The sequence below is a fragment of the Pelmatolapia mariae genome, linkage group LG23, assembly GCF_036321145.2.
Source record: "Pelmatolapia mariae isolate MD_Pm_ZW linkage group LG23, Pm_UMD_F_2, whole genome shotgun sequence".
Taxonomy (NCBI): Eukaryota; Metazoa; Chordata; class Actinopteri; order Cichliformes; family Cichlidae; genus Pelmatolapia; species Pelmatolapia mariae.
In genome coordinates, this window is record NC_086246.1 from 10,679,331 (window position 1) to 10,706,323 (window position 26,993).

Sequence of the window (26,993 nt, forward strand, 5' to 3'; positions counted from 1 at the left end):
CGGCACCACAGTAGGCGACCAATATACCAAATGCCCTATCATCCACCCTCGCTCTTTCCACACTCTATACTGTGCTATGTGATACAGGCAGAAATGCAGCAAAAATAAATCTTAGCAAACAACTATTTCAACTGATCCCCATTTAGATTCACAAAATGGTAACAAAGGTTCCCAAAATGTTTTAATATTTCTCCATTGCCAGCCATAATGAGACAGTGTGCCTTTACTCTCTGTGCATTTAGTACATACCTATGTCTGGCATCTCTATTTTATTATAAGTGCTTAACTATTTACCATTTCAATGTTTGGTACATATAATTCCGCTTTCCAACTATAGTGTGTTAGACTGAGATGGTATGAGTTACAGCACAAGCTGAGTTCCGGACCTCTTAATTTTCCAGATTTTACTTTCCAATTCTTAACTTCATGCAGTTACCTCATAATGGGAACTCTAGAATGATGATGTGCTTCTTTACCAAGTTGTGGATGTGTAGGGGTAATAGAAATGTACAATATTGATGTGCTTTTACAAAGCTTCTCGGTTGCAGACATTTAAAAGAAAAAAGTTTCTCATTGAGATTGGATTCAGCCTCATTTCTATAAAGGACATGACAGTTTATGGGATGACGTGCCTTGAGACAACTGTTATTGTGGTATGCAACTATATAAATAACATTGAAATGGAACTGAATTGAATTCAATTTGCCTTAAATTCAGATTCATGAAATTCTTCCTCATATATATGGGGAAACCACAGACACATGGCCTGTCCCACATAAATGACATTAATAAAGGAGAGTTGATGGAATAGGATGGAACAGTCAGGGAGGAATGAAATGCTAAAGAAACTAGGGACTGAATACACTAAAGGAGAAAAATATATAACAACAATATAAACACTAAAAAAAAAAACAACCCAAGAATCACTTAGAATGAACCTCAAAAACACACTGAGTCACACAAGCCACTACCACAACACTTCCATCCGTCTGTTTTCTTCCACTTACCTAATTCTCGTTTGGTTGGCTGCTGGAGCCTGTGCCAGCTGTTATAGGGAGAGAGGCAGATCTCCAGTCTATCTCAGGTAGTCCCTACAAATAAGTCAAAAGATTGATAAACTGTCCCTTAAACTGATGCTATTTTGGCGCGCTGATTTTTGAAATAATAAAATCAGACTTTATGTATAAAAATTATAACAAGCAACGCATGAGATCACATTGCTTGATATGTAAACTAAAAGAGTGACCTTTACAAGTCTTCTTGAAATATGTAATAAAGCTGCTTGAAGCATTCTTCTCAATTTTGCCTCAGGCATTTAAGCTGCTAGTTATTAGTAATTTTGCCAGGACCTCACTGTGCGGTGGGCTGCATAATTACAGCATAGCGTCTTTGTGCTGCTCTAATTAGACTTAAATCTGAGGTAATGAGAGTTCCTGGGAGTGATGAATGTTCTTTTAGTTCAGATGAAAGAGCTCTTTTTTTGTTCCAAAGTTCACCCAGCTTATATTAAAGTTATTGTTAGTGTGGTAGAGAAATATACTAATATTTTGGAGGCTGGGCAGCCTTAATATCTTTATGAAAGATGGTTTAAATTAGCTTCAGCTAATTTAAATTAGCTTCAGATGATGGCTGGGAAGAGGCCCCTCCCCTTGTAGGTACTTATTAGGTCTAACGCCTGAGCCTTCAACTTTTACAATTCATTAGCCAAACCCTCCCAAATGTCCTCTTTTCTTTATATGGGCTTTCAGACATATACAGAAATATATGTTACTTTGTTTCTTAAAACCTGCAGGATATTTAGACTGTGCAGAAAAAATGAAAAAAAAAATAACTTAAAAAAAGAAAAACATACCAAACTAGATTAATTCTGCCAGTCCACTGGTTTATAACCCACATAAAATTAGCATTGTGTGTTTTAGATGTTTCTGACAAAAGTTAGTATACTAAAGCAGACATTAACATTAACGCTGAGATCACAGCTACCCTATACTGGTTGCTGCTGTTTATTGAAATGGTGCAAAACTAACAATTCAAGTAGAACCTCCCAATATAAATCTATATCCATGTGCTGTTGAGACCTTCCAAATACTAGATTCCTTCCTATCAGTTTTTTTTCTGATATCTAGCATTAACAAGGCATTTTTTTCCCCAAGGAACTGCTCCTCACTGTATCTTTTCTCTTTTTCAGACCATTCACTGTAAATCCTAGAAATGGTTTTGTGGTAAATCCCAGTACATGAGAAATTCTTGAAATACTCAGACTGGCATGTCTAGCACCAACAGCAAACAACAATGCCATGTTCAGAGCCACCTAAAACACAATTTTTCCCCATTCTGATGTTTGAGTCATTTTGACCATGAATGCATTAGGTTGCTCCCATATGATTGGTTGACTAGAGATTCGCCTTAACAAGCATATTGTGTACCTAATAAAGTGGGTGAAAAGTCTAAATCTTTGAAAGGTAGCACTGTTCCTCAGCTTAGCGTCAAAGAGCTACTGGCATGCTCACAAACTCTTTTTGGTTTTGTGTTGGTTTGCTTTAGCATTAAATATGTATTTAATTTATATGAAGGATGAAAATGGAGCAACATTAGAAGATTAGTCTAGAAATGTTTGAAAGAAAGTTGATGTTAGAATTCATTAAGTTTATCATTGGAAGAAATGTATTTTTAAATGAGGTATTCAGTTACTTCTTTTCAAGTTCTGAAGACTACCATAACTTAGATGACTGAGTGATTCTCAGTCACAGACATTCAGGATACAATTGTTTCTTTTGAAATGTGTAGTTGTAACTATTTTAGTTTAGACAAAAGCTATTGCAAGCTGTTGATATTTGTGAACTTTTTTTTTTTAAAGAATTTCAAGAGAGTTCAAGCTAAAATGTATTTATCATTTTAACACAGGAGACATACAACCACACAAAGCCACCCTTCTGCTGAGCCCTGGACACCTGACTCTTTTTTCGCAGATGCAAAGCAGTGGAAAGCACATGACATCTACTCTCTGTCAGCTGGTTCAAGTATCTACCCTCTGGGCCAAGAGGTTTTGCGTAACATAGCCCAGGGTTCCTATATTCCTAGGTGGAGATGGATGGCTGATAAGAGGGGAAACCTCCGGTTGGGCGTCCACATCTACATAAGCATCTCCGGGGTCAGATGTGACCTAGTTAGCCTTGGAGGTCAAACTAGTCTAGACTAGGAAAATTAGAAAGGCACTTATTCAACCTAGTATTTGGTTGTAGAGATGTTAAATTATACAAATTATACAAAGATAAAACTACTATAAGTTATGCAGGCTTTTAGGAAAAAGTACCAAAATGCTAATTTTTAACAAGAAGACATTTGTATTCATATAATGTGAGCTGGAGCAGTTAATTCATTTACTTAATTTATGGATCAATCATAGTATGCCAATGGTTAGTTTTAAAACATTTAAGAAAATGTAAGAAAACAAAAGGTTTCACTATCAATTTTTGACATGTTTTAATGATGCATAAGATGGTAAAAACGCCAGTTTGTTGAAGATGACTAAAGACTTTGAATGTCATGTTGTGTCTCAATGCTTATGTTTCATAAATGAGTTTATGACAGAAATGAGGCAGCCATAGTTAAATCTGAACACTAAATTGATTATGTAAACTGTGTCCCAGATTAGCTCACTTTATTATCTTCCTACAGATGCAGATTAGTTCATTTTGGAGGATGCTGTCCTTGGTTTTAAATGATGAAATGTTGTTAAATTCTCAAATCAACTCATGTAACAAGAGTCCAGTTTCACACATATGCATTTCTTCCAAACTGCCTCAATGGTTCCTGTGTTTCCTTGTTTGGCCTCTGGGCTGGCTTACTGGTCTTCTTGCGTGTTGTCGGAAAAGATGCAGCTCCACTATAGGAGTATTCAGCTCTGCAAAAATCAAAACAGGAAATTTACATAGTAATAAAAAAGGCTACAAAGCTCTGTTTCAAGCAAAACCTTTTTTTTCTTACACCTTTCAACTTTCTTGTTACATTTAAGAAGTTCTACAACCATATTGAGTTTTTCATGCATTTCAAAAGAGTTCAAGGATAACCAAAGGGACTTCATCTTAGAAAATTCACTTCAAAGCACTTTTAACTACAAACCACACGAACATCACATCTTTAGACTTGTAAGAGATGTTTTCCTTCTCTCACCCCAACCGGTCGCAGCAGATGGCCCCGCCCCTCCCTGAGCCTGGTTCTGCTGGATGTTTCTTCCTGTTAAAAGGGAGTTTTTCCTTCCCACTGTTGCCAAAGTGCTTGCTCATAGGAGGATATGATAGTTGGGTTTTTTCTCTGTATGTATTATTATAGGGTCTACCTTACAATATAAAACCCCTTGAGGTGACTGTTGTTGTGATTTGGCGCTGTATAAATAAAACTGAATTGAATTGAATTGTGTTGCCCAGGGGAAAATCTATAGGATTTCATCAAACTGGTTAAGATATTTTTTTCTCAAAGCTACGAATTCAGCTCCATTATGGAATAAATTATTTTAAAAATTGGTTGATCAGAGAAGTCAGTAGGATTCTTCCACTGGGAACCATGAATTTAATGGAAATTTGGAAAATTTTAAACCAATCTTTGAAACCAAGATTGCCATTCTTAGAGGCCTGTAGGTTGTCTGATTAAAACATGCGCAGATAAATTTTCACGTGGTACCAGTAGCACATTTTTTTGGTTTATAATCACTACGATTACAAACTGACTGCCAATCAATACTAGGTGCCATTGCTGCTATTCACCGTACTCATACAGTGAGAACATTCTAATCAGCCTGATTGTTACCAAAAAGGGGGAAAAAAGAACTAGGATGTTTAAAAGTAAAAGGAACGAAAGAAAAAAGTCTGTTTTTCTTTGCCCATCTCATGCAACACTTCTCAATAGCTCCCCTCAGTCAAGGTGACTTTAACTTCTAAAAGGTCCTTCTTATGCAACTGTAACAAAGGAAACATTCAGCTGGAGTAGCTAATCAACATAACGTACAATCATACAACTTACTTTGTAGGTTCAGCAATTATGCGGCAAGTTGCTGAGAGATTACTGGATGTTTTTGACTGGATTTGTCTGTCTATTGCAGTTAAAGTAATTACTTAAATTGCCCAATTGAGTTAGTAAATCAATCATGCAGTTTAGAGTGCATCCATATCAGATCCACTAAGACCTTGCTGTTCATGTGGAATCACATTGTTAGCATTCTGTATATCTACAAAACCAAGCCACTTGCCTGATACTGAAGCCTTCAGACAGGCTGAGGCAGAAGATAAGTCCTCCTAAGATGCACAACACAGATCCAGCCCAGCCAATGAAGAGAGCTGCTCCCAGCTCAAACCTGCAGGGAAAAAAGAAAAGAAAAAGAAAAACCAAGATATTTCTGACTGGACTTCCTTTCATCTGATTATGTCTTTTATCCATGTGAAAGGAATCCTTTTACTTCTGGGCAACAAATAGGGGGTCAAAGAAGTCAGCTGTGATCCTGCGAGCATATATGGAGCATGACGTCATGCAGCAGAGGCCTGTGGAAAGAAATAAGCAGATTACTACTTCAAATTAAAAGGTTACATTACTAAGGTAATGTTCTTAGCTCAAGAAGAATTCATTCCACACATTATTCTCCATTAAATCCAGACATACTATAGAGAATGGGATGGTTTTTACCGCTAAGAATAAAGTGGAAGCCTGACAGGACAGTCAACCGAGCTTTAGTGGTCTTTGAGCCTCCTATTTTTGTGCACTTCATTCCTACCAAGGCAAGAATGGCACCAAAGAAACCCAGACACACAGCAGCGATCATCAAACCCCGACACACCTGGATGTACGCTTAAAAAATGAAACAGAGAAGAGAGCTATACATTAGTTGGTTCCCTACTTTTTTGATGCCCATGAATCGTAACAATAAACAGACTTACAAATGTGAAAAAAAAAGAATTGTTTTGTTCATATTGAACAGTTTGATGTATTTTGAGATATAGTTGCAAATAAATCACTTGGAATAAATTGGATTTCTGCACTGATTTTCATAATAAAGTTGGTCTAGGATTAACACTGCAACTGACCAATCACATTAATGTGATGTCATAACTTTGCAATGCGAGAACCAAAATTATGAATGCCTGTGTAATCTTTTCTTTTGTCATCTTATACAATGTAAAAAAAAATCTTCATTACATCTGTTTTGCCTTTTTAAAAAAGATCTCTTCCAGGGTTACACATGGTTTGCAAGTTGTCCACTATTAATAAGTCTTGAATGTCCTCTATTTGAAGATAGTTTGACCTGTTGTTAACGGATAAAAAGGAAGGTCTTTTGAAATGCTTTCCAGCTCGGTTCATTTGCTTACTTTTTCCTGAGTGGACTGTGAGTGAATGGTTAGTTTGTTAACGAAGACTGTTTGTGCTTATAGATTAGTTTAAAGGTTTAATTAGTTTAAATAGTTTACGTCTATACTTAAGACTTGTATCAAGGTTGGAGCACATGTAGAAATAATAATGCTAATAATGGGCATAAATGTTGCATGAGTGTTGCAAATGACTCGTATGTGAAAAGTGTCTCAGATTGTGGCAAAAACAAAGAAAATGATCAAAAATAAAATGTAAATAAAACTAATTATAGCTGGCTTAATGTTTCATCAGGTAGAGAAAAATGCAATCATGATGTTTGATTGATGTGTAAATATCGACTTCTCACTTACAAGTTGACTGCACTTTAAATGTTATCATTTAGTGTTGTGCTGACATCTTGTTCTTGTAGAAAAAAAAAACATATTTTTGTACGTTTAAGCTGTAAAGTGTTTTAGTTACTTTGGGCTTTTTAAATGTATAGATGGTAAAAGATCTCTCCAACCCCCAGGAAAGAACTGCTGCTTTAAAACAAAAGTCTAAAGGACACTAAGACTGCCAGAAGTATTGCTTTCTTAACTTTGAATAACAGCTAATATAAAGTAACAAGTGACCTCTGTGTGACTGTATGGCTTTCGCAGATTGCGTTGATTGGACATATAAGGAGGGCTTAATAAGTTTAGCTCAGCTTCTCTAGTAGCTTTAAATGTAGTGGCCATTTGTGGCCTCAAGGCTGAAGTAGAAAAGGAAATATCAAGTTCCAAATACATTCTTTTTTCACAAATGAGGTCATTTATCTAAGAAGTACATCTGTCAGATGTGTGCTCACAGATTTGTGGTTATTTATTTAACTATGTCTGTTTACTGATGTAAGAAATTTCGTCCCCTGTGACTGCAACACAACAATTACTATGAACTCACCATCCAAAGCCAGCATTGAAGGAAAGTCCTTGCAGTTGGACACACCAGTGGAATCTGTCACACATGTTTTCCACAAGTTGGACCAGAAGGTAGCTGTGGTAATGACCGTACCGTCCACAGAAGATACCTTCCAGTAGTCTGTCGGTAGAGTAGATGACACCAAGATCCACCCAGAGATGTTCAGGAGAAAAGCAGTGATCTCTGTTGCCATGTTGCCCATTTTCCCTCTGACTTAAAGGTCTGGATTGGGACAGGTACGAGTTCTGTCTCTCAAAAAGTGGGAGTGTCAGTCTAGAACAGGTGCGTCAGTGCTGGCAGTTCTGCAGAATTTTGTTTCTGCTTCTCCTGCTCAGCCTCTGTCCAAGCATCACTCAAAGACACACCATTCTCCGATCCACATTCTGTAGTTTTATAGGGTATGGGGGCTGGGACTGACACACAAGTCATCACTCCACACGGTATGAAGAGAGGTTGCATGAGGATCTCCAGGAGAAGGAAGTCTTTAATTGGAAGGATCTGAAAAGGCAAGATGAGGAACACAGATAGAAGGGATGATGATGATGTGTGGCTTCAACAGTATGCCTCAGTTTTTCAACAACATGAACAAATAAGGGTGTAGAACATCAAAGAAACCCATTGGCACAGCTCTTTGGACTTAGAGTTTAAGAAATAAAGTCAAAAAATTACAGAGAAAATACTGGCAGGGGAAAAAATCTGTTGAAATGCTGCAAATAAGCAGAAAACAGTTTAAAAACTCTAACTTTTAAGAATTCTATTACTTAATGTAATGCAAACAATGAGAAACACCTTTTCTGTCATGCAATAGGTTATTTTTAGTGACTTACTTTATAGTAATATGATTGGACATGGTTGATATCTTTGTCAGTAAAATGAGTGTAAAATTGATTAAAATACAGTTAAAAGTCTTAAATGTATGCCCTGTTTTTTCGGAAGTTACAATTTTCAAAACCACCCAGTGGGCAGAATTAGATACATTGAAATGTTGGTTATAGCCCCCTGGGCTGTGATTGACATCCCTGTTTAGCAGCATTAGAGCACCATCAAGTGGCAGAAAGAACAAACACAGTTCCTACTTTGACAGAAAATATTAGATTGTAGGGTTGATATTCATAGTAGTAACCCTGGGTCTCTCTCTCTCTCATGCACATGCACACTCTCTCTACCTCATTGCCATTGCCATGTGACAATGACAGGCTGCTGTGGGCTCAAGTGTTATAACAGCAGAATAAAACCTATGCTGAGGAAGTTTAGGAAATGTTAAGAAATGCTAACAAGTATTTCAAAGTTCTGGTCAAAGTTTTGATAATCTAGTGTAATTTTTGGGATAAATATTTGTTATTTAATCAGGACAACTAATCAAATTATGACTCTTTTATCTGTGTGAATGTCACTGATGATGACAACAGAACAGCAGTACAAATAGGCACTGAGCCCTAGTGCTGTCTGTTTAAACTGTGGTGGTTTTCGCTCTGTATTTTTTTTCCTGCCCAGCAATGATACACCTATTACATTTATTGATATCAGTTAAACCTTCATACCAATGACAAATGTAAGGACAGAACAGAATAGTTCAAACTGAAGCGAAATGCTTCCTTGGTCTCGCTCTGCACTGTCTATGATGTGAAATGAAATATGGATGTATGAAAAGTACAGCAGGGTATGTTTGTCACAACTTAAATGTTCCCTTATATTTAACTGTCAATAAAACTCTCAATGTTTTGCTGGTAACATATTAGTCTTAAACTATGCAACTTTGATTTACAAAGTAACAATGGCTTAAACAAAGGCTATGGTCAAACAGAGGATGACATGAAGTGAAATTATGTTGATAGGAAAATAAACAATAATTTCTTTATTTTTTTTTATAATTATAATAATCATTCATTGAGTCATTTTTGTATCGGGTTGTGAACATCAAAACTATGGTGATTGTATAATTTCTATGTATATTTATATGTTTGCAATCTTTTTCTCAATGAGTTTCCCAATCCCTTTTTTAAGCTATTTTAAACTTTGCAGAAAAATTGCCTAGGGCACTGTGGGTGTCAGTACCTATATATTAGGGGTGCAACAATACTCGTATCGATATTGAACCGTTCATACAGTGCTTTCGGTTCGGTATGCATATGTATCAAACAATACAAAATGTTTAATTTATTTTATCAATCAGACGATGCTGTCTGTGTTGAGAGCTCAGTGGACTTATCCGCCTAGGCTGCACTGTCGAGCGCAGATCCACTGAGCGCAGCGCAAGCTAGCGAGACAGAAGTTAAGCTCGTTGCAACATGGCAAACTGAACCTCCCCCACCCTCATTCAGATCTGGAACTATTTTGGTCTTCATGTGAAGTATGACCCTGAAGGTAAGCGCGTCATGGACAAAAGTAAAACAGTATGTCGGATGTGCCACGCAATGCTCAATTACATGGGTGGGAACTAGTGCGTTAGCGCAGTTTGCTCGTTAACGTGTTGACGCCGTCCAGCCCCACGCACGGGGCGATCCGCGGTAGCTCGTTAACGGAGATTTGCCGTGTTGTGGCATTAACGTCATTTCAGATTAACGCTGACAGCACTAGTGGGAACACAATGAATATGACTGCACATTTACTCCGACATCATCCTAGTGCAAAGACAAGTGGAAGCAGACAAAAACAACAAGCACGCATGCTACAAACTTTACCCGAGTCATTTAGACAGCCGTTAGCACATGATTCTCCTTATGGGGACCTGATATGTTTAATATGCTGCTGAGAATATACCCCAGAAGAAGCGTATAGTATAGCTTTTATTTTGGAAAGAGCCATTTCTCTGTAATAAACTCTCTTTTCCAAAGATGAGGGATTTCTCGAAGAGATAGATTAATTTTTTTTATTACTTTGTTGTTTCAGCAACATTAAATTTAAAAACTGTACTTTTGAGTTAAAATATATATTTATAATTTTAATAAATGACAAATTAAAAAGGCATGAACATTTTTTTGTATCGAAAAAATATCGAACCGTGACACCAAAGTATCGAACGAACCGTCAATTTTGTGTATCGTTGCACCCCTAATATATATATATATATATATATATATATATATATATATAAAATTGAATTGTATTGTATCAAATGGAATGTAACAGTTTACAATGGAACTGTATAGTATAAATTGAAATATAATTATAAAGAATGAAATGTCATAGTAGAATGGAATGGTATAACATAGTGTGGAATGTCATACTATAAAATGGAATGATATAATGTAGAATGGAATGTTCATAGTATGAACTGGTACAGTATCAAATAGAATGTATTAGTATAAAATGGAATGGTAGTCCCATATTCACCTTTCACATCTTTTCTCATCTCCTTCTGCACTCAGCATCATGTATGCTCTGCATTCAGTGTTGCAATTTACCACATAAACATACAGAACAGTCACATACACAGCCATACCAAATACACACACACACCAATATAAAGCACAGTCACATACACAACCGTGAAAGATAGACAGATACACATACACCTTTAGTAAACATGAGCACACTGAGGTTTGCCACATGGAATGTATGGGGAGTTGTTTCCACATTTTAAATTACTAATCGGTTAAATTACTTACAGGCAGTCTTTCTACAGGAGACTCATATGTCCAAAACATCTGTACACACACTCACTTCTCCACAGTTCCCTCACATGTTCTCAGGCGTTACAGCTCGAAACAAAGAGGTATTAATTAATCGCTGAGTAGAGTCAGCTGTACAAAAAGCGTGGCAGCTAAGGCAGTAGAGATGGCAGGACACACCCACACATATTAAATGGAATGCCATAGTGTCGAATGGAATGGTATGGCATAGTAAGAAATAAAGATTTATTTAGACGCAGAAAATTAGAGGTTACGTCTTTAAGACATTCCTGCAGTTCAACCCTCTGGGGTGCGTGGTATGATTGCCAATTTTGCCTACTTTTGATTTTACCTTTATATTTCATTTTAAAAACTATTCACCTTGCCTTGTTTGGTATTATTCTTTTCAGTACACACAAAATGGAAAAGGTGGAATGTCATATTTTAGAATAGAAGTGTATAATAGGCAATGGAATGTCATTCTAAAGAATGGAATGCCATAGTATAAAATGGAGTGTCATAGTATAGAATGGAATGCCGTAGAATGGAATGTTAATGTATGAAATTGAATGTCATACAAGTCATATTATAGAATGGAAAGTCAAAGTATAGAATAGAATGGCATAGTACAGAATATAACGATTTTAGAATGGAATGGCATCGTGTAAAATGGAATAGCATAGTTTAGAATGGAATGTCATACAGAATGGAATAGTATATTATAGAATGGAAGGGTATAGTATAGAAGGTCACATCAATGTTGCCTCTACGCCAGGGCACACTATTCAACCACTGATTTTCATCACCCAACCCCAGCCAATCACTTCCCAGAATTGGGGGATGCATCAGGCGGAAGCTAACTGCAGCCTTGAGTCTATGTCTATATTTAATTTCAGCCTCCACTGTGGCCTTGGGTATTTCCAGGAATGCCTGGGATCATCCACTTCGATCTGATACAGCATCACCGTCAGTGCCGAGGAAAGTAGCGGCAGTGCCAAAGAGGTTCCAGAGCAAGCAACCAGCTACTCTAGCACCTGTGTCTGGTGCTTGGTCTGATGCTGCAGCTTTTTTAACTGTGCACAATGCACCACCAAGTGTTCTTGGTGCATCCCCAGCTCAATCAGCAGCTGGGCTGGGGCTGTCCGGGTTTCGACACCACTGTAACAAGTACCTGATGCACACACATTCACCATTGTGGTCAGTGTAAGTGTTCCTTTAGTCCAACAACAATTTACACTCTTGTCCTTTCTGACTTTTCAGTTGCCATGCCTCCAGCTCAGTTCTTTCCCTCATCCATTCTCAGTGGGCTACTAAAGCAGGGAGAGCATGATTAGAAAACCAGTCCCAGCTGCCCTCCCAGGCTCCCTGGTACTGGCCCCAAACCTACACCCCTCTTCTGCAGAAGAAGTGCAGAAATGCAGATCACACCCCTGCCACAATATAATCAAGATCCACTTGATTCATGTAGGATACAATGACATATAGTCGAGAAACTTGCTAATTAGAGTCTAAGTGTCCACAGCACTGAACTATAAACAATAAGCTGAAGATGGGCCCAAGTGAGAAGTGTGATGAAGGGCAAAGGGTATCAAAAGAGTGAGTCTGAGTAAAATGAATGTTAAAAATTTGCATGCATGGATATAACATGTTAAACCATCAATTCTATGTACAACACCAGGTGATATTAATTATATTCCTAATCTTGTATTTTTTGGGGGAATGAAAAAAATTATATATATATATATATATATATGTATATATATACACACATATGTATGTGTGTGTATGTGTATATATATATACACACATATGTATGTGTGTATGTGCATATATATATATACACACACATATATATATATGTGTGTGTATATATATACACACACACATATATATATATATATATATATATATATATATATATATACATACATACACACACACATATATATATATATATATTTGGGCCTGTTTAATTACAGAGGATTTCCAAGCAAAGATTAGATCTAATCTGTGCATGCAAAAGTCTGGCATTGTTTCTGGGCATATTGTTACTCGAAAGACACCTTTGTTGTGCTGTTCTCACGTGACTTTGGTACAGCTTCTGGGCATCATAAAATGAGCATGTGTTCCAACAGCAAGCATTCCAAGAAGACTAAACCCAGGTGTTTCACAATCAGTAAACCACAGGGGGAAAGCGCTTCAAGTGCCGTAATGAAATCCCCTCAGTGATGCTTTTCCATAGCTGCTGTTGCTGGGCAATCCCAGAGTGGATCCTTATCCTATATATCTGTCAAAGAAAGGGAAGCAGGTGGAACAGATGGTTATGTGTGCACCTACTGATAACATCCAATCATGATTATCAATTCAATTGTAGCACCTCTAGTTGGGACCAGTTGCCACCTCAGCAGAGATCCTGAACATCCTAAGCTGAAGAGGAGGAACAGGGAGACCAGACAACCACAGAGAACCAGACAGACATGGGGAAACAGAGAGGGAGCACAAAAAAGAACTAACAGATCTATTCCTAGGCATGAAATACCAAAACACAAAAGCATAAAGGAACAAAACATCAAACGATTATCAGAAGACTAAAGAGCATAACATAAATAATTTCTCAAAACAAATCATGAACACACAAAAACTAAAAAACAGTGTCTATACCTCCAGCCCCCTTTCTCCAGAGACAAAGTCACAACTTATCCTATATTTAACTGTCACTCGTGATATTCCTATTCCCAGTTCTCCGACGAGAGAGGCCTTGTCCTCCCCCAGGCGCCTGCATGTGTCACTCTAACTTACAATGCCTCACTATGTGTAGAATAACGTATGGCACAAAAAAACTTTCATAAATATCAGATTACACATGGAAATATGAAATAGCATTTGTTGTTCACCTGCTAAAGAGAGCTTCAACTAAGTACACATCTATGAGAAACTGTTGTTAAGATATGGAAACCATTCGGTGTGAGTCAGCCCTTATCATTAAATCTTTCAGCCAATGCTTTCAATTCAATAATTTTTCCTTAAAAGAACCCTTAGCCCCAGTATTGTTAGGGATTAGACTCAAAGACTGGGATAAAACCAGAAGTAGCCACGTGTCTCCACACAGCCACAATACAATCTACATTGTCCAATAGAGTAATAGAGCTCTGTTTTCTATGTATGCAGTGTACTGTAACCTTTACTGTTGCAGGGTAATCGGCCCTAATTTTCTAGGTGCTCCAAGCATGTTTGAGGTTTAGTAAAATCCTTCAACGTGTGGTGACCCCAAAATCCTACTTTTAGGGGATCAAATAATGTGTCAGAATTCAATAAATATGCCAAAGGAACTTACAACTGTTGTTGCTATGTTTACTAGGATAATGAGGATCGAATGCACTTACGTGTCAGGAACTGGCATGCTAGAAAAGCAGTCTAGCTACCCTACAAAATGTACACAAGTCAAGTAGCTTTGAAATTTGCATGCTATAATTACTCAGTCACTTTTAATCAGGATCAGGAGTCGGGAAGAGTTTGAAACTTACATCCACCTTCACTGTGTTTGTGATGTTTGGAGAGTCATGTCAATGTTTATCATTTGTAAAATAATTAGAAACATCACACCAGTGACTACCATAACTTAAAACATACTGAACCTTTTCAGGCAAAACTAGCCCGGCTCTTTAATCAGGTGCTATCTGTGTTCCATCGCTGATCCTTCGTAGGTGACACAGAGTCCAACTTGGTGAATTCCCTGCAGTCACTGAGTTGGAGGAGTGCGCTCTTTTCACCCCTTACCTCACTCAGTGAACTTAACTTATAGGTTATCAAAAGGCTTATCTCAGCATGGATGTACCACCTGTATATGAATTGTTAGTGACACAAATCAATAGAACAGTGGGGTTTTTTTTAATCGCAAAACAGTTTTAGAGTAAACCTGGAATCCCTCCTTTTGACACAAGTCTTGTCCCTCCCATGCCTCAATTTACCATCACCAAGAGAATAAAGAAAAGTTAGATACACCATATCTTAGGCAATATCAGGGCTTCTCCTCTGGAGTAGCTTCTCTACAGGCCTGTAAACCTGTGTTAGGAGGTAAAGTCAAGGTGGGTTTCTTAAGTTAAACAGACTTAATGTGGGTTAAGTCTGTTTAAATCCTGGCTCCTCCATCTTCGTCCACACTACAGTTGCCTCAGAAACAGAATCTGTGAGTTAATATAAACTTCACATTTATAAACAGATGTAGGTCAGAGGAGTAATAAGGCATCCAGCACTACAGTCACAAGGTTGTCATGTGCAATGGATTTCCCTAAATCAACACTATTGTATCCATAATATGTCCCAAATCATGGATCATCCCATGTGTTTATCCAAAATTACTATAATTCGTGACTGATCTTAAATAATGTCACTTACTTGTTTTAATGCTACAAGCTCAGCAGCCTGAGATGAATTGTGATATGATAATGAGACAAACACTGAGATGTTCTGTGAACACTGCACATCCTGCTTTATTTTCACTGATGTCTGGGTTGCGTGATGCCGAATTTTTCCACAACGACCTTTGGAGGCAAACATTAGCCAGTCGTGTGTCCCATAGGTCAGGTCTGGATAAACAGATTCCAGAGGTGCTGCTATAAATCATGTGGTTGACCATCTGCTGCTGCAAAAGAAGTGATACTTCAATTCAATTTATTTATACAGCGCCAAATCACAACAACAGTCGCCTCAAGGTGCTTTATATTATATGGTAGACCCTACAATTATACATACAGAGAAAAACCCAACTATCATATGACCCCCTATGAGCAAGCATTTCGGCAACAGTGGGAAGGAAAAACTTCCTTTTAACAGGAAGAAACCTCCGGCAGAACCAGGCTCAGGGAGGGGCGGGGCCATCTGCTGCGACCGGTTGGGGTGAGAGAAGGAAGACAGAATAAAGACATGCTGTGGAAGAGAGACAGAGATTAATAACAAGTGTGATTCGGTGCAGAGAGGTCTCTTAACAGATAGTGAGTGAGAAATGTGACTGAAGAAGAAATACTCAATGCATCATGGGAATCCCCCAGCAGTTTACACCCATTGCAGCATAACTAAGGGAGGATTCAGGGTCACCTGATCCAGCCCTAACTATATGTGTTGTAACTTTATTGCAGTTTATTGTTTGATAACAGCATTTTGGTTATTTTGTAAGTGATTTAATTGCTAGCCACATGTTTAGTGAGAGCTGTTAATTATAGATTTAATTTTCTGCTAAAGGGGAGCATTTAACAGGTATTTCATTAGAAAACTGCGTTTCCCAGAATCCTTTGTGGTAGATGAAAGTTACTCTGGTTTTAGCTAGCAAGGAAAGTTTCGGGAAGCCATTATATGTTGCTCTGATGTCGAGCAGTTTATTTGTTGTACATTCCCCTTTTTGAAGCCTTATATAAAGACTATCATTTCTACAATTGATGTCCGATCCATTTTTTTTGTGGATTCGCCACAATATTTTTTGGTGCCAAAACCCGGGAGAAATGAGCGCACAGGATTCACGCGGAGCCGCCGCCGAAGCTGCGGGAGTGGCGGCTGACGAGCATCAGAGAGAAATGGAAAGAACATAACGAAAACGTGGGACGATAAGAGGTGCTACCACACGACTTGTACATCATATTGACTCCGAAATGGCTAAACCAGATCCGGACACTGACCATCTGAGCACATTACTGGAAATGCTGTCGGCAAAGGAGCTCAGTTTGTATGCTTTAGATAGTGAAATAGAATGTAAAACAGCTCTGGATGACCTGGAAATTGAGATCGAAAGCGCAGAGGAATATAAGGAGCGCATCATTCTGTCCAAGAGCCGTGCACGGCGCATAATTAAGAGAAATGAGGATTGCCGCGAACGAGCCGCGCATCAAAGGGTGAGTGACGCTAGCTCTGCTCATTCATTGGCACAGAGAGCATCGGTAAAGCTTCTTAAGCTGATAATTTACAAATATGATGGAGATGCCAATTTGTGGCAGGAGTTTTGGAGTCAATATGAAGCTTTTATTCACCACAATGATGCACTATGCAAAAGAGAGAAGTTTACATATTTGAAAACCTATCTCACTGGCCAAGCAGCAAAGGCAGTTGCAGGACTGATGTTGACAGATGAAAATTATGACAACGCAATTGAGTTACTGCAAAACCGATTTGGAAGAAAGGATGTAGTAATCAGTGCGCACATGTCAAAACTGTTGAACCTCACCCCTGTTAAAAAATCCTCTGATGTGCATGCTTTGAGGCAGCTGTATGATGAATGTGAAATTCAGATCAGAAGTTTAGAGTCATTGGGTGTAGTGTCAGAAAGCTACGGAAGCTTGTTATGCCCAATACTGCTAAAGATGATTCCAGATGATATAGCTCTTGAATACAGCCGTCAGAGAAATGGAGATGAAGAGTGGAAAGTGTCGGAAATGGTCACATTCCTACAGAAGGAGGTTCAGAGCAGGGAAAGAGCGCTGCAAATGACAAAGTCGTACAACCCACAGAAAACTGAAAATAAACCGTACAAGCCACCGTTCAGTGATGTGAGGTTTAAAAGGTCAAGCATACAATCTACTGCTGCCCTGTACACAGCCAGCCAGAAACAAAACACCTGTATATTCTGTGAGTGTGACGATCACAAATCGGAAGACTGCCCAAATAATGACACTCTTCAAAGAAAGGACAAGTTAAAGAGAATGGGGAGATGTTTTGTGTGTCTGGGACAGAAACACATTGCAAGATTCTGTAAGATCAAGAATGTGTCCTGTGAGAAATGTGGACGGAGACATCACGTTGCTGTGTGCGGTGGTTAAAAGGTGGATGTACAGGTCCTATCCCAACCAGAAGAAGCAGTGGTCTCCTCCGTGCTCCCTCATTCAGTAAGAGTGAAACTAGGTGAACAGAACACTGTGTTGCTACAGACTGCAAAGGTGTGGATTGAAGGCCCGTCAGGCAGAAGGGTAGCTCGTTGCTTAGATGGAGGCGGCCAAAGAAGCTTCATACATGAAACATTGGTGAAGAGCCTAAATTTACCAGTAATAAGGCAAGAGACCCTACACACATTTGGGTCCTCTTTTCCCACAAGATCACAGCGTGGCATAGTGAAGGTCATGCTACAAAATATCTGGGATCCTAGCCAGAGTATTGTAATAGAAGCTGTGGAGACCCCACAAGTGTGCTCGGCAATAATGAAGGTTCCTGGTGAACAGATCCAGCATGAGCTTAAGAAAAGAGGACTACAACTGGCTGACTTCCCAGGATCCAATGATGAACCAGAGCTTGCTGTCCTCATAGGAGCTGACTACTATTTGCAGATCGTGACAGGAAGGGTGGAGAGACTGACAGAAACATTGGTGGCACTGGAGTGCACCTTTGGATGGTCTGTTCAGGGGCCAGTCTCTGCATCAACTGTTACAGAGGCAACCTGCATGTTCATTCCGTGTGAGGAAGAGCAACTCCTCTCCAAGCAACTGAAAGCATTCTGGGAAATAGTCTCTGGGTATTACAAACGAGAAAGCGAAGAACCCAGAAGATGATGAGGCTCTGCAGATGTTTGAGAGAACGACTATGTTTAAAGATGGACGATACTAGGTGGAGTTGCCATGGAAGCCAGAAAAGGTAGAGCTTTCAGACAACTACAGAGTTGCCAAAAAACGGCTGGAAGGTCTGAATAAAAGATTTAAGAAGGATGTCACACTCTTCAGCAGGTATAATCAAGTGGTGGAGGACTACTTGGACCAGAACATTGCCGAGGAAGTGACACCAAACAGCGGCACAGACTCTGTAATGCATTATATGCCTCACCATGCAGTGCTGAGAGAGGACAAAGCAACTACAAAATTAAGAGTGGTCTTTGAGGCATCATCCCATGAAGAAGGCTGTCTGTCGCTGAATGACTGCTTATTTACGGGGCCAAATTTGAATCCAGATCTGCTCAGTGTTCTCCTTAGAGAACACTGTTCTCCTTAGAGAACACTGAGCCTTTCTGGCAGACATAAAACAAGCATTCCTGCAAATACGTCTTGCAGAAAGGGACAGAGATGCAGTCAGGTTCTTGTGGTTCTCAGGTGCACCAAAAGGAGAAGTGAATGATCACCTGTGGATTCTGAGGATGATGAGAGTGGTGTTTGGAGTTACGCCAAGCCCGTTTCTGCTTGCAGCGACAATTCAAAGACATCTAAAACAATATGAAACAAGCCAACCACAAGTGGTGAATACAATAAGGGAGTTGCTTTACGTAGATGACTTCATTTCAAGTACACGCTCAGTGGAAGAGGCGTATCACATAACGACGAATGCCAAAGAAATACTGGCGGCTGCTGGTATGGAGCTCTGCAAATGGATCACAAACTCAGCTGAACTGAGGCAGAAATGGGAGAAGAGCTCCACAAACTACATGATGGCACCTGAGACGAATGGAGTAGCATTAAAGGTGCTTGGATTAGTGTGGAGGCCAAAGCCTGATGATTTCACCTTTGATCTTAGTTCACTAGTGAGGCTTCTAACAGAGAAGAAAGGAACCAAACGAAGCGTACTGCAGTCCTCAGCACGAATTTATGACCCGCTTGGGTTTCTGAACCCCTTCACCATTAGGGTCAAGTGCATGTTCCAAGCAATGTGGGAGAGGGGGCTCTCCTGGGATGAAGAATTGCCACCAGATCTGGCACAAGAATGGCAACAATGGTGTTCAGAATTCACTCAGTTACACCAGCTCGCCATACCAAGGTGGTATCAAATCAATATGCAACAAGAAAGCAAAGATGGCTTGGAATCACATGTGTTTTGTGATGCCAGCGAAATGGCATACAGTGCCGTGGCCTATCTGCAAGGCAAAACACGAGAAGGAGAAACGACAATGAGCTTGGTCGCATCTAAAGCCAGGGTGGCTCCCCTATAGAAAATGACGTTGCCACGTCTGGAACTCATGGGAGCCGTGATTGGGGCCAGATTGGCGAACAACTTGATCATCTCGTTGAAGATGGAGCAAGCCCAAATAAAAATGTGGACTGACTCCATGATCACTTTGTAATGGATTCGTAATTCAGCACAAAGGTGGAAACCGTTTGTTGCAAACCGAGTAACTTAGATCCAGACGCTTACGAGTCCATCTTCATGGTCACACATCCCAGGGAAGGCTAATCCCGCTGACCTGCCCACAAGAGGACAATCAGTGGAGGCCCTACTACAAAACCAGCTATGGTGGGATGGCCCCAGTTTTCTTGTATCAGAAGATCGGATACATGAGTCTGGAGATAAAAACATTTCAGACGAAATGAATGTAGAACTTAAATCCAGTCATCAAATAGCCATGCAGTTTGCTGCTAATGACACTGACATCTGTGAACCAATACTGAAGCTTGAGAGTTACAGCAAACTGAAGAGATTGCTCAGAGTGACAGCATGGATTAGGAGATTCATAACTAATGCAAAAACAACGATGCGACCAAAGATGCAAGGTGAGCTGACAGCAAATGAGGTTCTTGATGCTGAGAAGTACTGGATTAAGGTTGCGCAACATCAGAGTTTTCACCAGGAGGTCCAGAGACTGAAGGCAGGAAAACCTATGATGAATGACAGTAAGATTTCAGGAACTGAAACCATTCCTTGATGAAGATGAGCTGCTTAGTGTTGGAGGCAGGCTGCAGCAGTCGGACTTCACATTCAGAGAGCAGCATCCTTGGATTCTGCCAAACAAACACAGATTTTCAGAACTGCTGATACAGGACTGTCACAAAAGGGTGATGCATTCAGGAGTGAGGGACACTCTTGTATAAATAAGAGAGAGATATTGGATCATCTGTGCTCGGCAGCTGGTTAAGAGCATTGTGACCAGATGCACTGTGTGTAAGAGGTTTAAGGCAAAGGCTGGGCATCAGCTAACTGCACCTTTGCCTAGGGACCGAATATCCGAGTCACCACCATTCGAAGTTACAGGTGTGGATTTTGCTGGGCCGCTCTATGTGAAAACAGAGGATTCTGTGAAAAGATCCTACATTGCCCTATTTACCTGTGCTGTGACACGAGCGGTCCATTTAGAGCTTGTGTCAGATCAGTCAACTGAGACATTTTTGCTAGCATTGAAGAGATTCATTGCCAGGAGAGGGCTATGCAGAGTTATCTATTCTGACAATGCCAGAACATTTAAGAGAGCAGACCAAGATTTGAAGGAGCTGTGGAAGACGATTAAAGACCCACATTTGCTGGAGTTTTTCTCGGAAAGAGGAATTACTTGGAAGTTTATTGCAGAAAGAGCAGCCTGGTGGGGTGGATTCTTGGAACGTCTTGTCAGATCAGTGAAAATCTGCCTCAAGAAGGTGTTAGGTAGAGCTTCACTCCACTTTGAAGAAATGTGCACTGTGTTGGCGGAAGTCGAAGCTACTCTGAACTCTAGGCCTCTCACCTTTGTGCACAACGAGGTAAATGAACCGCAACCACTTACTCCAGCCCACTTTCTGGTGGGCAAACGACTGACATCTCTACCACCCAAGTCAATCCCGAAGGACACACACCATCCAACACCTAACAAAGAGGACATTACTCGGAGATGGAGATATCGGCAGAAACTCATGACCAACTTCTGGAACACCTGGAGAAGGGACTATCTGTTGGAGCTGAAGTCAGCTCATTGCTGTGACGCTTCAAAGCCTACACCCCTAAAACTAGGGGATGTCGTGCTCATTGGGCATGACAACCTCCCCAGACAAGTGTGGAAACTTGGAAGAACTGAAGAAATGTTTCCTGGTGGAGACGGTCTTGTTAGATCTTGCTTAGTTCACACGACAACGGGGACTCTGTTAAGAAGACCGATTCAGTTGTTGTATAACTTAGAGCTTTAGATGAACAGATAGTTCATCGGGGGGGAGGATGTTGTAACTTTATTGCAGTTTATTGTTTGATAACAGCATTTTGGTTATTTTGTAAGTGGTTTAATTGCTAGCCACATGTTTAGTGAGAGCTGTTAATTATAGATTTAATTTTCTGCTAAAGGGGAGCATTTAACAGGTATTTCATTAGAAAACTGCGTTTCCCAGAATCCTTTGTGGTAGATGAAAGTTACTCTGGTTTTAGCTAGCAAAGAAAGTTTCGGGAAGCCATTATATGTTGCTCTGATGTCGAGCAGTTTATTTGTTGTACATTCCCCTTTTTGAAGCCTTATATAAAGACTATCATTTCTACAATTGATGTCCGATCCATTTTTTTGGCTAAGTGGATTCGCCACAATAATATGCTTTAGCAAACTGGTTTCAATACAGTACATTTTCACACTTTTATACACATTTTACACTGTTTCTGGCATTTACTGGTTACTTATGCTTACTTGGTCTGAATCCAGACTCAAGAGTCACTGTCTCCACTAATTTCCTCCACATGTTTATTCTAATCTGGAGAGTCCGGGGTCACCTGACATGGTTCAACCTGCCGAATACACAAAAATTTTTAGCATTCACACAGCACTGTTTGCTATTAGATGTTTCCTAAACACCTCGTTGCACTGTTTTATCCCTGGAATCTGAATTTCTTCCCAATGTTTGCACTGGTGCACTCACAGACACAATCATTTTATTTAGCTTTTCTTTCTTTATCCCTAAAATAAAACCATGTGAAATGCTGACATGTATTTTACAAAGTGAGTTTGTTCCCATATAATCAGGTGTGTGTGTGTCTAGGTGCAAGCTTCACCCATATGTCAGAAACAGGAAACTCAGTCTGTTGGAGTCTCCACTCATTTAACCCTCCGCATCATTCCATTCACTTGTGTTATAATCAAGTCATCTTTCCCTGATATAATAACAGTCAACTAGTCTATATGTCAATTCTTAACCCACTAAGCCAACCTGACAAGATGATAATAACAAAAAATATTATCTGATCTTCATTGCATGTGTGTGTGTGTGTTGGTATGATTAATGCATTTTCTACCTTTCCCGTTGCAGTGCTCCAGACACTTTCTCTTTCCTTCACTCCAAGTCAGTCGGTTTTCCTTAACACAAATTTTGTTCCCCACACTAAACAACAGCCTTCATTTTTCCTCCATGTGTTCTCCTCTCTCTGCTGTTGTCTGCTCTCTCCACCACTTTGCAGCAGTCTAGTGGCAGTTCTCCTTCAGCTTTGTCCTGTTTTTTCCAGTCTCTTCCATTGGCATTTAACTCCAGGTGTGGCAAATGTCAAACTCAGACAGTCTTCTCAAGGTCCATTCACACACAGTGATGTTGCTGTGGAATCTCCCAGCTTATGATTGGGAGAGCATGCATCCATGATGGCATTTGTATATGCTGCTGGGCCCTTCAAGGTTCAGAACAATGCTGCTGTCTGCCGTTGCTTTGGAACAACATTTTGGAGCTTGGATGAGAAGCACATGGAGGTGAAGCTGTAAAATAATTCAGCCAAAACTTGGCCTAGATGTGATTCTAATGATGATAACCTATTATTTCGCTCCGACTGCTGCACTCGTGGAGGCTGATCCAGGTCCGTTTACCCACCCGCAACAGACACACTGAGACATTTATTTAATATCATTCTCACACTGCTTAAACAACATCTCCCCCTTTTCAATCCTCCTTTCTTAAGAACAGAAAGTGAGACTTTAGTTGTTGTAGGCTGAGAAACACAACTCCTCTTTTGATATATTATTATTTATTCTTGTTGTTATTATTACTTATTCTCTCTCTTTTATTTTATTTATTTTGTGTCCACTAGTGGCAGCTGGTGACCTCAGTATCACTCCCTGGCCTCCAGTTGGAGACAATTCCCCTTCGCCCCCTTGTCAGGGTAGTCTTTTCTCACGTCACACTCTAATCACACCCTTCCACACTCCTCTCACTCTTTCACACTGTAATAGTTTAACTTAAAACAGCCCCAATCACTCTCCTTTGGGTTGTTATTGGATAGTTTTCTTGTCAATTACAATACTCAGTGAATTAGTCACTCTGGGCTATCTAGTCCCCAAATAACATCTTTGGCTTTCTTAACTGGTTCACACTGAGTGAACCCCTATTTGGGAAAACCATTCTCTCTTTTTTCTCGTCATCTCACATCATGCATTTCATCACACATTAGAAAGTCCTTCATGAGTTATCACAAAGGTCTGCAACCTGCTCACCTCCTCTAAGCCAGAAAACTCTCATGATTTATATATAGGTTGACTACAGCTTACCCATCTGAAAATTGCTGCCCTTCTAGTTTGTCAGGGGTGTCCACAGCTCTATTTGCCCCGGGGTGATCAGCCGCTCAGAAGCCGTCGTCCAGCGAGACCAGGCGGGACACCCTGCTCGCAGCAACACTATTGTTGTGGAAGTTTAATTAACAAAGTCGGCAAACACAATGAGCTGTACCAGCCCTCTTTATTTCTTTATGCACATGAGAGAGAGCATCCAACAGGGCACCGCTGTGTGATCTCTAAAGGAAAAGACACAGCTTTCTCTTAAATACAGGGCTAAACTGGAGTCCAAATGAGTGGCTCAACTCCGTTCTTCAGGTGTCTTCTATAATCCAATCACATGGCTGACAGCAGCATTTACTGTTTTCTATTTATCATTTCCCAGTCACCCAGAATCACTGGGCTGGGCTTGAAATCAATGAAACCTTCAGAATAAAGAGTTAGCATTCTCTTTCTGTGTTTAACATAAGCTCAAAAACTTCTTTTACTCCCTTAATCTATCGTGTACAACAGGAGTGGGCAATTATTTTCCCAAGGTCCACATGATAAATTGGGACTGTTGTGGAGGGCCACATCAATAAGCTGAACTCAATTCTGATCAATATTAGTTTTTATGAATTGCTACTGGTAAAAGTAGATGTTACACTTATGCACTGAAAATATGAAATAGCCATAATAAAAATGCTAATATTTTATCACTTTTCAGTTAACATTCCCAAAATCTCCATCACTTTGCTGCTGGTATTTCCCACAATGCCGGATATTTGTATCCTACTCTAATTACTTATGTGAATAAATAACATCCTGTTGTAATCCCTTTCAGTCAGCTCAGTCAGAATTCCCGCAAGCATCATATATAATACCTCTCTCTTCAAGAGGGGGGGGAGGAGTCAGTACTGATGACTTTGTTCTTCAATTACAGCTCGAAATTTTCCAAAATGTCCTTGATTGGTCTTGTTACAGTTCACCCAGAAAAGGGCACATTCTCAAATGCTTCTTTTTTCTTATGGTATGCCAGTTTAGCAGAGTTCACCAAACACTCTGTTAAAATCCCCACAAAATCCCAAAAAACAGTTGATAACAGAGCTGGTCTTGACCCTGCCAATCTTAAAAAGTAAAATGTCTGTGATGCTTTTGGAGCTTTGCTAGCAAAGGCTCATACTTCCACCCTCACTCTGTATCAGCTAAGTTTTTGTATTTCTTGGCATGTTTAGTCTTGTAGTGGCGATTTAAACTGTAATCCTTAAACACAGCAATCTGCTGTCTTCAAACTAATCACACTGCTTTAACTCTGACTGAAGTAAATAAATACTTACTAAAAATCTACATTCTTCATCAGTCTTTCTTTTAAAATAACATATATTATAATAATATCATAGGGTTTTTACCTTACAATATAAAGCAACCCAAGGCGACTGTTGTGAATTGGCACTCTATAAAAATTTAAATAAGTCTCTCAAAACATCCATTCCAACACATTTACAGTGAAGTAGCATTTGCTTGCACACACATGTTTATGGTGAAAGGGGAGAAACTGCATAATGTTTAGTTATTTACCATATGCTACAGCAACCAAAGCTTTCACTGTAACAAATTAATTATTACATCATAGTTGCATTTTTACCAGAAAGTACTAAAATAAGCAGCATGAATTCTGACAATTGTTGTGTAACACATTTGACAACCAGTGTAACTTTATTTTCAGTTTAAACATACTCTTAGTCATTGAAATGGACTGGTTCCAACAAAGGTTTGGACAGGTTTGCTGTAAACAGAACAACTGCCTTGTGTTTAAATACTTTCCTAATTTTTCTTCTGTCTTTGAAGTACTAAATGCTAACTAGGCTAGTGGTTAGCATCAACTTCTAGCATTACAAGTAGTACATTTAGCATTAGCATAATTAAAAAAAACCCTCTACAATAGTATTAAGAACAGCAAGTAAAAAACAATACGGATAAATAACTCATCACACTTCTCACTTGGGCCCCTCCCCAGCTCATTGCTTATAGTTCAGCACTGTGGACACTAAGTGGATTCCACTTAGACTCTAATTAGCTAGTTTCTTGACTAAATGTTATAAATAACTTAAATCTCGCGATAGTTTTTTATGAAAAGTAACTGGGATGAGTTAAGTAGGTACATAGTGTATTGCACTGAATGCAGCAAATAGCTAGCAGGAGCATGCAACTCATTTTTCAACACTAACTCAACAGAAGTTGCTTCTTTTTTTTATCAGGGTAAAACAATAATGTGATTTAAAAAACAAAACCATTCACCACATACTTTTCTTTGCTTGAATATGAGTAAGTAAAACATTCTTAATGGGCTTACATAAACTAATGTCAAAGGATAAATGATCTCTTTTATTAGTAGGTTACCCTTTCTTACCAATAAAACCTCATGTCTTCTGGCACCTTCAGTTAATGAATAATTACATCTGGTAGGCAGTTTAAGGTATACTATTATATTACTATCAAGTTAGGTTTACTGACAGCTCTTCTCTTCTCACAGGTTGTTTACATGAATTGGGCTTACGATTATCAGGCAAGCACCCAGAGCCCTTTGCTACAAGGTGAGTTCAACATTCCCAAGGTGCCTTTCCATTATCAGTATGTAATAACCCTTTTATTACCCTTAAAATTGATCATCAGGATAAGCTGTCACATGAAGCTGACTATAAACTTGCTAAGTTAACCTAGGATTTCCGCTGTGCATTCACATGAATGGCATCAGCAGCATCTAACAATCACAAACATGAATAAGTCTGCTATCACAAAAGAAGATAAGACTATAATATTAGAAAAAAAAGATGAAAAGTTTAAATATAGAGAGTGACAGAAGAGAGATGGATACATTTAATTACAGGCTATCTTAAGGTGTGTCATGCTGTGACATGCAGACCCTGCAGAGAGAGAGCCTCTAGTGAAAAAACCTCAATGAT

General features: G+C 39.4%; 1 protein-coding gene across 1 annotated transcript; it reads right to left on the reverse strand.

Moving 5' to 3' along the window:
* Positions 1-3,774: 3,774 nt before the first annotated feature.
* Positions 3,775-7,495, reverse strand: cldn10a (claudin 10a). Its single transcript, XM_063467570.1, has 5 exons — positions 7,276-7,495; positions 5,677-5,838; positions 5,453-5,534; positions 5,246-5,350; positions 3,775-3,904 (listed from the first exon to the last, which is right to left on the reverse strand). The coding sequence occupies exons 1-5, from the start codon at positions 7,493-7,495 to the stop codon at positions 3,775-3,777; spliced, it is 699 nt and encodes a 232-aa protein (XP_063323640.1).
* Between the last annotated feature and the right edge of the window lie 19,498 nt (positions 7,496-26,993).

Coding starts and splice junctions, on each gene's coding strand:
- cldn10a (XM_063467570.1), bottom strand. CDS start 7,495: ATGGGCAACATGGCAACAGAGATCACTGCTTTTCTCCTGAACATCTCT. Junction 5,535..5,676: donor CTTCCACTTTATTCTTAGCG/GTAAAAACCATC, acceptor TTCTTTCCACAG/GCCTCTGCTGCATGACGTCA. Junction 5,351..5,452: donor CCCCTATTTGTTGCCCAGAA/GTAAAAGGATTC, acceptor TTTTCCCTGCAG/GTTTGAGCTGGGAGCAGCTC.